Raw genomic sequence first — 13,144 nt, forward strand, 5'->3', positions numbered from 1 at the left:
TAACACGCAACACCCACCAACTATATCACTGCACAGAAGGAAGCGTGCCTCTGCTGCTTGCTTGCCTAGCACCAAGCTAGCTAAGGTTCTAGCTCAGCCGAGGATGACACCATTAATGTTAACATCTCAGAAGCAGCCTCTTGTCTGTGAGTAGATACACACTTCCTTCTGTGCAGTGGTACGATTGGCAGGTGTAGTTTGTTGGAGACACCAAACTGAACCTACAGGTCTGTGCTGAATGTGTACAGAGCAGCAGGTTCAGTCATGCAGAGGCAACCTGCTTTCCCAACTCTCAGAATATATCCCAATAGTCTCTGACTGTATCCAGTAAGACCGTCTGAGCGCATCTGAAGCCTCATGTCTGACTCGCTGCCATGAAGTTGAGAAACAAAAAGTTGTTTGAGGTCAGCGGAGAACGCCACATGTTCGGACATGTTGGTGATCAGGTCAGGACGCTGCTCTCGAAGTGAGACTGCAGATTATAGTATTATAGTCAGTAGTATCAGTGTGAGCCGGGTCTCCTCTGGCTTTATGCGGAGCCATACACGAGTGGCTTAGTTCTGGGAAACGTGGCATTTGATTCTCTATTTATAGCTCTACTTTTTCTCATCTGGTCCTGGGGTCTTTTAAATGTTTGGCTTTTATTTCCTCTGCAGTTAAGGTTTTAGCTGTTGTTGTGACTGTTCAAAAATGAGATGTGTGCTGTGGTTTTCATCCACCATTAATTTAATGTGCAAAAAATGACATGGGAAGTGTCAACAAAACGTTAACAAATTGTGCCAGAGCCCAAAAGTGACATCTTTAGAGGACTTGTTCAGTTTGAGAAAGAGTCCAAACCCCAAAAATAGAGTTTACAATTAAATAAAACAGAGAAAAGGACATCTGAGAAAACTTTTTGGCATTTTAGTCACTAGAGGTTTGGCTATGGATGGAAACATTGGTTGCTCCACTTTGGTCCAGACTGAAATATCTCAACAACATTTGAGTGGATTGCCATGAAATTTGGTGGAAATCCTATAAATAGCAGATAATTACTGACTTCTGTGATCCTCTGAGTTTGCTCTAGAAGGATAATCAGGTTGAAGTTCTCAGTTACCCAATGAAATATCTCAACATTGTTTTGTACATACATTCAGGGTACTCACTCGATGTATCCTACTTTGGTGATCCCTGATCTTTCTTGAATGAATGTTCATCACTGGTGTGGTCCTCACAAGCAGGTGAAAAAAAAGACTGTTGAAAAGCTTGTATTAGATTTGTCTTTGTCCAAATCTGCACTTGAAGGGGTCGTCCAGTGTTTTAATATTGCACTTTCATAAAGTTGCGGGACTTAAAAGAAATGGATTTTAAAAAAGAGGTCAAAATTGCAGCAGAGGTCAAGACATTCTGATTTGTAGTCCCTAATAGTTCTGATGACAAAATCATTAACACTCATTTACAGATGTATTGATGCTACACCCTCACAGCTCATCTCTGCACGCTGTAGTCTGATACATTTGTCTGTCGCTCTGCACTGCATCAAATGTGTCGTTGATCTGATTCGTCATAAGTCTGTCTAACTGTTTCTAGAGACATTTTGCTCTACATTTGCTGATAAAGCCCATTTAAAATCAAGAATTAATTGAAAGGGTCCAGACTAATTAGCATTTGTGAATTTTTTCTGCTGAGGCCAGACAAGGGTCAAGCTCCAAGATCACTGCATCCTACATTTGCCATAGTGCAACTGGATAGTATCTGCCATTAGATCCTCTCTGCCTGGTTAATCCTGACAACTTTCAAACAATTTGTAGCACAATTTTATCTTTAAAAGTTGCTAGTCTCAAAGCCCAAGCTGAGGTAACCCTGATGACATAAATTTGACGTCATGGGTGTTATTTTTTCATTCTTGATACGACTGTAGCACTAACTGCAACAGCCAAACTACCTAAGGTCGATTTCATTTCAGATCTACACTGCAAATTAAAAGATGTAAGATCAGTGTGCTTTATAAAAATGGTGTATTTATTGGTAATAATACTGAGGTCAGACGCATAGAATGTAAAAAATAATGGACGTAGCCACAGTGACATCACTCATTGGTTTGTGGACTTCGGTTTCGCCCATCACCATCTTGGTATATTGGAGCCAGAAGTGACCATATTTGGATGTGAGGGTAAAGCTGTGAAGGAATAGGGGTGGATCTGACTCACAGACTGTAGTAAAGCCTTGCAGACAGTTTGTAACTGAAAGCAGTCACGCCCTTAGTTATACAAAACCGTAAAGCTTAATAACATTTAAATGGATTATTTGTATAAAACTTCACCTCCTGTACAGTTGGCAGGAATGTTGAAATTAGCTATAGAGACCAAAAGTGGTTTTTTGGTGCCATTCACAGAGATGCAGTCACTTGGTCACACATCATAGACTGATCTCTTTGGACAAATATCTTCAAAGTAAACGCTTGATTTTCTACAAATATATTTTAGGTGTAACACACTTGTAGTCAAGAGCTTGCAGTTAAAAGTGTGTGTTTCTCTCTGTGTGCACAGGGAGCAGCCTGGCACTGACCAGACCAGCACTGACCTGCTCAAGTCCGGCCGCAAGTTCCGCTGGTCCAGAGAAGCCCAGTACTTGTATCTACGCCGCCTCTCTTCACGCAGCTACTCGGCTATTATGATGGTACGTTGTTTTCATAATCTTTAGCAATGATGTTGTGTTTTTGACAAGGGCTGCAACAAATGATTATTTTCATTGCTGATTAATCTGTCAAGTATTATTATCCGATTAGTTGTGTGGTCTATGAAATATCAACCCAGGATGTCCTCAAAGGTCTGAAACCAGAAAATATTCACATTTAAGAAGCTTAAATCAGAGAATTTTGACTTTATTTTTCCTTAAAAAATTACTCAAACTGATCATCAAATTAGTTGGCGATTCATTTATTAGTTGATAACTAACTGAATAATTGTGGCAGCTCTAGTTTTCATCACGCAGAGTCTGATTTGGTGTGGACGTATGTGTGGTTTTTCAATGTTTAATCCGACATGTCTGCACTCGTACTTCACCAGTCTTGAATTTGCTAATCTATTAAACATTAGCATTTATTATGCTGTAGACTTTCCAGTTTGTAATCCAGTCACATGGAAGCATGAGGCAGCTATATTCATGATATGTTTGCACACGTACAAGTCAATAGATTTAATTTATTTCTGCATCTCTACTTTAAGGTCTGTGTGTTTTCTGTATGTTGCGTTTGAAACCTTCACAGGTCCATTCAGCTTTAGCGAGTGTGTTGCTTTAACGTTGCTCGGATGATTCTGTGTTTGTCTCTTGATGAAATTTTCATGAATTTTAATCTTTTGAAGCTCTTTCATAATCCCATCAGTGGATAAGATGAAAAATGCATGCATGCTTTTTTTAAATTTAGTTTATCCGAAAATAGTTGGTAAGCTGCAAACAAGGCTGCTTCTTGCTTCTCTCCTGATGTTGTTGATGATTTGGAGATCTGAGGTTTCGTGAGTCAGTGTTTCCCAGACTTCCTTCCTTTATTTGAATACAAGTGCGCTTTAGTGACCCCTCCTGCATCCAGGATGATGATTAACCAGAGAGACATGTTGTGTCCCGGAAGCTTCATTGTTTTAATGACTTGGTCACACAAATTATTCAGGCCAGTGAAGCTGTTTTGCATGAGGATGGCCTATTTTAAGGCCTCTTTCACATATTCCAGTTGATGGAATGGATTTGACTTGATCGACCTGGATTTTTTAGAAATTTTATTGCCATTACATCATTCTTAAAGCACTGCTGCTTAGAAGTTAAAATGTTGGATAAAGTGTTGCCTTTTTTTTGCCAGAAGAAAAGCCTCTGATATTTGTGAATATGATGGGTATTGACAGAAAACTGTTAAATTGCATGTGGTATTAGGGATTTGGACATTTTCAGCAGGTGTTCTTATCTGTGATTTACTTTGTGTTGATAAAATACCAGATATGGGCATGCTTGAATGGATTATCACACACACACACACACACACACACACACACACAATAGGTTATTGTGGGACAGCTACACATGGGTGTCTAATTTCTCCAGACCTTTGCTTCAGCCGCTCATGTGTAAACGCCTTACATTTTTACACAAAGCTTTATAACCACCACATACTTTTGTGTACTTTAGCTCTGGGGCCTGTTCTTCATAGTTTGGGCCCCTTAGTTCCAGAGAAAGTAAATCTTTAGACAGTAGTGTACCTCTTAACTTTGTTACAGCAGTGTGCTGGAGGCTTGTTCCTGTTTCAGCAGGACAGTTCCCCTGTGCACAAAGACAGGTCCACAAAGAAATTGTTTACTTAGTTTGGAGTGGAAGAACTTGTCTGGTCTGCACAGAGCCCTGACCTCAACCCCATCCAACACTTTGGGGGTGAACTGGAATGCTGACTGTGAGCTAGACCTCATCACCTATCATCAGTGTTGGAACTCATACTCTTGTAGCTGAATGAGAGACACACTCTGCAGCCAGGTTCCAAAATCTCGTGAAAAGCCTGAAACCAGAAGAGTAGAGGCTGCCTAAGCAGTAGATTAACGGTAATGCTTCTGGAATGACATGGTTAAAAAATCAAATACAGTGTGGCGTTAATGTTAAGGTTGGCCATGTGGTGTATTTTCCTCACTGCAAGGTATTTCGTCTTGTAAAGCAAAATAAAACAGCTAAAATAGTGGCTGTCATAAGTATTGGTTGTATCAGTTACTCAGGGGCAATGATTATAGATGTTATTATTTATCTATTTTCATGTTTATGTAACGAGGAGGAATGCGGGCGGCATGGTGGTGTAAAGGTTAGCGCTGTCGCCTCACAGCAAGAGGGCTCCTGGTTCAAACCCAAGGTGGCGGAGCCCTTCTGTGCAGAGTTTGCATGTTCTCCAGTGTTAGTGTTGGTTTTGGTTATGGAAAATGAATGAATGAAAGGCTTCATGTGTATTAAAAAAAATAAAATAAAAATACAACACAACATATTTTGTAAAATACGGGCAAAGACTAAGTCAAAGAAGAGACCACAATAAGAACAGAGACAAAAAACAATTAACAATGACTCTCCTATTTAAGGACGAGGTGTGTGTTTCGGTGTGTATGTTGACATGCCCATGCATGGCCGTCCATGCATATGGGTTTTATTAGGGCTTGGGAGGTATGGAGCAAATCAAACATCACAATATTTGTGACCAAATACCTCAATATCAAAATTGTGACGTTATTGTAGGGTTGACTGTAAACATATATTTATTGATGTTAAACATTTAACAAGTTGCACAAACATATATGAATCCACCCAAGATAGAACAGTAGAACATATAGCATTACATATAGAAGGAAATTAGGTATTAAAATAATATTCATAATAATAATTATTAAAAAAAAATCTCTATATACATAAAAATAAATAAATAATAATAATAATAATAATGCAGTAAAACAAAAACAAAACTGGGTAAAACTGGGTACAGCACACTATCCTCAAATTAGTTGCATCCTTTAGTGTCATGTTTTCAAAGCATCTTTAATGTCACTGTTTTTTTGTTTTTTTTACAAATTCCAAATACATTTCCCAAATATCAGTTAACTTGGAAGCCCTATTTCTCACTATACACAGTAGGTGAGTTTTTCAAGAGCCAGACTTGCTGTTAAATCCTTCAACCAACAGCCAAGAGAGGGGCAACACACATTCTTCCAGCAGAGCGCAACTGAACAGCACCTTTAGCAAACATAATTCGACCATCATTTTCTCTTTGCTAGGCAGAATGAAACTGTCTGGAAACATGCCTAACAAGCAGAGCCTAGGACTTAATGACGAGCATTTTTTGATCTCAACACTCTGTTTCATCGGTGTGATGTATGTTCTCATTAATCAATTATGATATAGTCATCCCAGTCAAATTTTTATCACACTGTCATTTTTGATAAATAATCATCGGTAATGTGGATGTAATGACTAAGTGGGTGAAGGCAAATAATAGCACAGTCTGGTAAATTCATAAAAATTACATTGCTTTACTGTAACACAGCCTTTAAACGCAGGAATAAACAACTCATGATATTATGCATCCAAAATCTAAGACAATATCTCCTCTTATTATATTGATATTTTGTCCAGCCCTGGATTTAATTTGTTTTTGTGTTGCAGTCTTTATTCTCAAGAGCTTTGACTTCTCTGAACTAATCTTGTTTTTTGCCTTTTGGGGGCATTTGCTGAATATAAGGCTTTTTTTAAATACACTCTAAAGCACATTTCAAATGAATTCCCTCTATCTGCTTAGATGCTTTTTTTTAAATTTTGTTTTTTATCCTAAAATTGCATGTCTATCTCTAAGTAATATTCTGCGGTATGCTGCATTAAATCTGTTTTTGTGTTGTCTGTCTGGAGCCTCACAGCAGGCTCCCTAAAAATCAATGGGAATTTTGGACGGATCCATGTGGACGGTGTTAGTGGTGCAACCCGTACTCACACATATATCTATAATGTGATCACGTGTGTGTTATTACTCATAACCAAATAAAATTTCTTAAATTAAAACGAGGCTGATGTTATAACACGCTGTATTAGCTTTCTGTCAATCTATCACAGTTACTTTTTAAATTTAACCCCCCTCTGCTCTCATTTGGTATAACCTGAACCAAGCTAGGAGACGTCGGCGCTAATTTTTGCCCAGAATCCCTACTCTTGATGTTTTTGGGAAGTTAAGTGCCATATTTAAAGTAAAGTTTACGATACTTCTTAGACTTTTAACCCCTCACTTTCGTTAAAACTTTGGCGTACATCCGACCGGAAACGTTTAAGTAGTTGTAGTTTTGTGTAATCTTAAATTCCAGTCGGGGGAGTTCAAAGTGCGTGATGCCAGTAAACGGAGGGGGGCTGCTCTCTCTGAGCAGATACGCCACTCAGTATTTCACCGTAAGTACTAACACAGCTAAAGTCAAATTATTTACGAGGTTACTATACTTCTGTTACAGTGTTTTGTGTGTGTGTTTTACGGGAGACGTAGTTATTCAGGAGTTTCCATGAATCCCAGTTGCCTGTTGCATCCTGCTGCACCTGCTCTGATGTTAAGCTAACTGTCAGCTAGTTTGTGAGTTAGCTGGAACACGTTTAAAGTTATTAAATCCTGTTTTTAAACGTTGTTCTGACCCTTAAACTTTCACATATATCTCCACCTCTCCTATAATTGGTTACATGGACTCATTTACAGTGCACTTAGTGGTATCTTTCTGTCCTTTGGCGCTGAAAACAGCTTCATTTTTTGTTTTGAATATCACTCTTTTTCAAGGAGCAACAGTTAGCATTGATGTGGCCTGCAGTGCATTATAAAGTAGAAATAGCAAAGGTTATTATAATGGTTTTATTATTTAAGTTATGCGTGTACTGGTGTGTTGTTTTTTTTCCTGTGCCTCACGGTGTAGCGTGGCTCTGTCTCCAGTAGGGGGCAGGCTTGTTTAACTTTTCTGTTACCAGCAGCCAGCTGCACACAGGAAAAACTTTGAGCCTTCCTGAAGTGAAACAGTAAATGCATTGATAGTTGCTAAACAAAAAAAAATGGCCTTCACATGCGACACCTGGCTTAAGCCACACATCTTAAGTTTCACAGTTTAAAAACTGAAATTCTCCCAAATCAGTTTTTATTTATATGTATTTATATTTCAATTGAGTTTACTTTCAGGTATTTTCCAGAGTGGGTTTGCATGTTTGGGTTTACTTTTTGTTGTGATGATTTAGTTTAGTTTTATTACTTTCAGTATTAGTGGTATTTTTTTTTTTTGGGTATTGTTGGAGCCAAAATGTGTATTTTCTTTTGGTCGCTTTCACTTCTGGTTGTATTTGGCATAGGTGTGGGTGTAGTTTCACATCATTTTACCTGTTCACGACTGGCGCGGAGGTTTGTTTTGACAAAGAGGCTGAGAGTTGGCTCCGATTTTTTTTTTTCTTCTTCTTTTTGCTGTTGACCGTAATCTCATTTTGCTTTAGTTTGTCAGTTGTTTGTTTGATAAATGATCATAAAAATGCATGGATTTCTTTCAACGAGTCACAGTTGACAGCCAGACTCAGCCTCTTAGCAGCTTTTTTAATTGATAGTACTGGCTACAGTTATACTATGGGGTTATTTGTCAGGGGAAGGACTTAATTTATTTTATGTATTTATTTATTTAACCTGTATCTAAGCAGAAAAACCTCTTGAGTTTACAGATCTCTTTTTCAAGAGTGTCCTGGCCAAGACAGGCAGCAACAAAAGTTACAGACAACATAGAACAAAAGCACAGACTAAAAATGTAAAGCTATATAAATGAAACACTAAATATGATTACTTCAAAGAAAAGCCATAAAGTATGTTAATATATACTAGAAATGAACCATAAAAAAACACAAAAAACTGCACTACACATGATTACAGAGACCAGCTAAGACACACCGAGACATTGGCATATAGACGACTGCGTTAAAAAAAAATCCCGCATCAGTGCCTTGAAACGGCTGAGAGGAATCAATGAGTGCAACTTTAAGTCCTTCTGCAGAAGATTTCACATATAAGGAGCTGCATACATAAATGCTTTCTTGCCAAACTCTGTACGTTCCCTCGGTATAGACAATAAAAACATGTTTTGTGAACAGAGAGAGCATAGCCATTTTAATTTTTTTGCTTAATATACACTAATAAGTATGCTGGAAGTAGACTCAAGAAAACCTTAATAAACAAGAGACTGCCAATGAATTACTTTATGTTAGTTTCTGGAGTGGGTTTGCTCTGTGTGGGGCTATTTGCCAGGGGCAGGGCTTAAGAAGTTCAGAATAGGTACCAACACAACAGGTGAAACCAATTGACTCACAGTCATGTAGGCATCCCAGTCTCCATAAACATATGCACCAGTGCCTCTTGATACTTGTTGTTTTAACAAATTTGGCCTCTTTGACAAAAACATTTCCTGCACATTTTTATTTTATTTTGATCAGGTTTGTAAGTACATAATTTTGTTTCAGTCTAAGCCCTTTTAAAGTCCAGTTATTTGTTTTATTTCAGTTATTTAAAATCTTTTTTATACATAGTTCTCATCTTAAATTAGTTTTAATTACCTACAATAACCATGCTGAGTACTGAGGTTGGCAGACTCAGAAATGTTCAGTAGGAAACCAGAAAGTGAGTCATCTTTTCTTTATTGCACATGCTATAACGATTTCAGGTTTTGATTTGAATTTGTACTTTATCTTGAAGTCAGCATCTTATACATTGCAGTAAAATTTCAAACTATTTGCAGTTCTTGTTTGTACAGTTTTATAAGACATGTCTTATATTGGTACTGAAACCAGTATTGAAAGATTTAACATATCGTCCACTCTACTTGACACCTGGGCTGAAATGATGAGCTTATTAATCAGTTAGTTTAGTTAGCAGAAAATTAAAGTGGCAACATTTTTTGATAATGAATGAATCATCTGAGTTATTTGTAAGTAAAAATTTCTCATTCCCTGGATCCAGCATCTTCTATGTGAAGATTTGCTGCTTTTCCTAATTATCAACATCGTTTTGGACATTTTTTTTTTAAAATAAATTTTATAGACTAAACAATGACTAAAAAATAATAAGTAGATTAAATGATAATAAAATAATGCTTTTTTATTTGCAGCTTGAATAAGTACTAAGACTGAAACATCCCTGATTAGCAAAAACCTTTTTTTTTTTTTTTTCAATCATTTTTAAAAAATGTGTGGGAATTAAAGGCAATCAGTAATTAATCACAAAATCCCTCAAACGAATCTCTCCACTTGTGAAAAACACTTTCACAGCAAAGAAGAAAACAAATAACGACTATAATTGTGCATGTTTGTATTTGAAAGTCACCCAATGTGTTTTTTTAGTTTTGACTAAAGTCCACCCACGCATTCCATGTCTCTGTCTTTTCAAAAGATTTTTTTCAAGGTCACGGCCTGCGAGGATGACCCAGTATTTCAACCTAACTCTTTGAAAATGTGTTTGTGTCTTGTTATGTAATGGCCAACACTCAGGAGGCTAGGACTTATCCAGCAGGCCTGCCTGTGAGCAGCCATCACAATCATATCACACAGCACAAGAAGACCGTCTGATTAAAACTGGTTTGGCTTTGCACAGAGCACTTTCACTGGCTGCCTCTAAGTCATTTATACGACTTTCATGAGTTAATATGTTTCCTCTGTCTGCACATAGTGGTGCTCTCTTCTTCTCCTGCAGTGTTTTGGCCTTTGGTGCAAAGGGATGTTCACCTCAGTTGAGCGTAACGATTAAATACTCTACAAGTTCATAAAACCTTACTCTAAAATAATTGTTCTTTCAAATTACTGTAACTTAAATGATTCCCAGACATACTGTATACCCTGCCCTGTTTCAAGGACATGTCACTGGGTTCAAGCAAATTCTGGAGATGGATTTCTTTTCTGCTGGGTTTGATCATTTAAAGTAAAAGTGTAAGTTCAGTATCTTTTAACCTGGACTATATTTTCCCATATTTTTGTGTCTAAGTGACTAATGGGGAGAACAGTTTTTGAAATGGGTCTAGTATTGAGTGAGACCACTGCAGATGGCAGCAGTGAAACAGGCTGCAGTGTAACCACTCAGGGCATGTTCACACTGTCAGTTTGCATCAAGTAGAAGTGTTTGTTTTTGCCACTGACAGGCTCTTGTTATTTTTCTAAGTGCATGGATACCCACGCATTCATTTATTTGTTGCCGCCTGCCACAATAACATCTGGTGCCACTTATTGATTCTCTATTTTTGAGGCTGGACTGTTTATTAGGAGCACTAATACAATATAAATACCATTTGGTTTCTCATTTCACCACACAGACAGAGCAGCAGAGCTTTAGGTGCAGTGCAAGTGAAACGTAACTGTTAATTGTGCTCAGTCTAAATATTTGCCTCTGCAGCAGCTGCTCCTTAAATCTATCGATTTGATCTGATCAGCTTTGCTCAGATTGACTGATCAATTTCCCACCCCGCAACTTAAACTCCACAAACTGCTGCCGAGGAAAAAAATGAACTCAGAGGAGATCTACCTGCGCTGCGTTCAAGGACCTGCAAAAACCTCAGAATTTAGAGAGTCGGGACACAAAAAAAATACAAAATGACACCCACATGCACACACGGGAAATTTGCTTGAGAGATAGATCTGTTGTTGTTGTTTTTTTTTTTAAAAAAAAAAGAGTTAGCACTTTAGTTTAAGCAGAGGCAGCCCCAAAATTGCCACCAGACTCCATTGAAATAATTAAAAAATAATTTTATTATTATAAAACACACTTTGTTCAAAGTCAACAGAAACAAAATTGATCTCACAAAAAACATCTTGGCTCATCTACTCACTGTTCCAACAATCACAAACTCTGATTTGGCTAATATAAACCCCCAATTCATCATTTGTTAGATGTGAAAATATGCTGGCTCTATACATGTTAAACTACTGTTTATTTAAATGGAGTCTGGTGGGTTTGGCGGTATTGATTTCGGGGTTGTTTCTGTTTAAACAAAAGGATTTCACTCTAACAAAAAGGTCTGTCTCTGTAGGGATCCTTTCCGTAATGTTGTCAGACACTTGAACAATAATCTGAGCCTATCAGTGGCAAAGACAAGCACTTTTAGTGGATGTAAATTGACGGTGTTAACACACCACAAGTGTTTACATTGCAGCCTGTTGCATCACTCAGTACTGAACCAATTTCAAAAAAATGTTGTTCCCATTAGTCACTTGGACACAAAAACATGGGAAAATAGGGCCCAGGTTGAAAAATATCAGACTTGCTCTTTAAGAAGATTTTCTAGATGGTCAGTACAAATGGCAGAGCCACAATAAAAATCCTCTCTGTTCTTTGTTTCTGTAGCGTATAGATAGCATTTGTCCTGCTTTCATTCACACAGATGTATGGCTCTCAGCTGTCTCCCCGCTGCTGCTGCTGCTGCTGCTGCTGCTGCTGCTCATCATCTGGTTTCCTCTTGTAGGCCAGAAGATCAGAAAAGTGGGTTATGGTGGGTGAGCTGCCAGTCCTAGTCGTGCCCCCGTTTCACTAAGCCTGGGCCTGAGATGTCAGCATCACACAGATTTCTCCCTCCACTTTAGTTCCCAAAAATCCCCCCGACAACTGAAAATCCCGACCATTGTTCTGTCACCAACTCAAATTAGCACTCCGCACACGTTGAAGTGTTTGTTTGTCTTTGCCGATATGTGAATCATCTCCAAAACTTTGAAGAGCGTCTGATATGTCTCAGGGAGTAAGCAGACATCAAACCCAAAATGTGTGGTGATTTGCCGTTGTGTTTGTGGATGAACACTCGGGCGTTTAATCACCGTGTGCCTGTGCAGGAGTTGGTGTGTCTGTATGTTTACACTGTCTGCAGACGGTGGGATTTGTGCTGAATGTAGGCCAGCAGAATCCCTCTTACGTCAAAGGCAGGCAGGCGGGCAGATGCAGGAAGAGAGCTGCTGGTGGTTGTGCAGCTGTGACCATGGAGGAGGCTGTGGCGCACATCAGTCTGCCAGAGCACCGCTGGCGGTGAACAGGGAGAGACGCAGATAGGAAGAGACTGAGAGCGCCAATGATGAAGACCGTCCTCAGCTTGCACAGGAAATGGGCCCACGCGGTCAAGACCATACGCATCCTTCAGGGACTCGTGAGTGTGATTCTGCTACAGATTCGATCAGATCTGTGGCCAGGGCAACTGGGTCGGCTGGGCAGTGGGACGGTTCTGTCATGGATCTTTTTTAATCAACCTGAGTGTTTGAGAGTGGGTTGAGTTGAGTTTTGCTCTGAAATTAGGGATCCAGAAATGCAGAAAAGTGGCGTCAACTGGTGTAAAATTAGTATTTGGGATCACATTTAGTGTTGGTATTTTCAGAGAGTAGAGACTGATGGACGTAGTCAAACTCAAACTGACTTAATGCTACATTTTTGTAGGGAAATTGAGGTATGATGTGCGTTTTTGGATTTTGGAAATCACCTTTCACTTGGTCTTAAATGATGGAATATTTCTGACAAAAGTTAGTTTATACTTCAGAAGGACTGCTGATGAATGGATGGACTGATTTGATTATTGATCAGTCACTTACCAGGAAACTAATCGTGATTATATAAAGTTTAAGAAACAAAAAAAGGAATGGTTTCACT

General features: G+C 38.6%; 1 protein-coding gene across 2 annotated transcripts in view; it reads left to right on the forward strand.

Moving 5' to 3' along the window:
- Window positions 1-13,144, forward strand: part of tjp2a (tight junction protein 2a (zona occludens 2)) — a 51,411-nt gene that overhangs the window by 13,704 nt on the left and 24,563 nt on the right. The window contains exon 2 of one of the 2 annotated variants that reach the window (XM_049603969.1): window positions 2,529-2,658. In XM_049603969.1, the coding sequence (XP_049459926.1) occupies window positions 2,653-2,658 (6 nt within the window). In that variant the 5' untranslated portion in view covers window positions 2,529-2,652. Of the gene's footprint in view, window positions 1-2,528; window positions 2,659-6,653; window positions 6,922-13,144 lie in introns of those variants that run through there. The other variant, XM_049603968.1, reaches the window with a different exon arrangement.

The sequence above is a fragment of the Epinephelus fuscoguttatus genome, linkage group LG18 (genome assembly GCF_011397635.1).
Source record: "Epinephelus fuscoguttatus linkage group LG18, E.fuscoguttatus.final_Chr_v1".
In the NCBI taxonomy this organism is placed as follows: Eukaryota; Metazoa; Chordata; class Actinopteri; order Perciformes; family Serranidae; genus Epinephelus; species Epinephelus fuscoguttatus.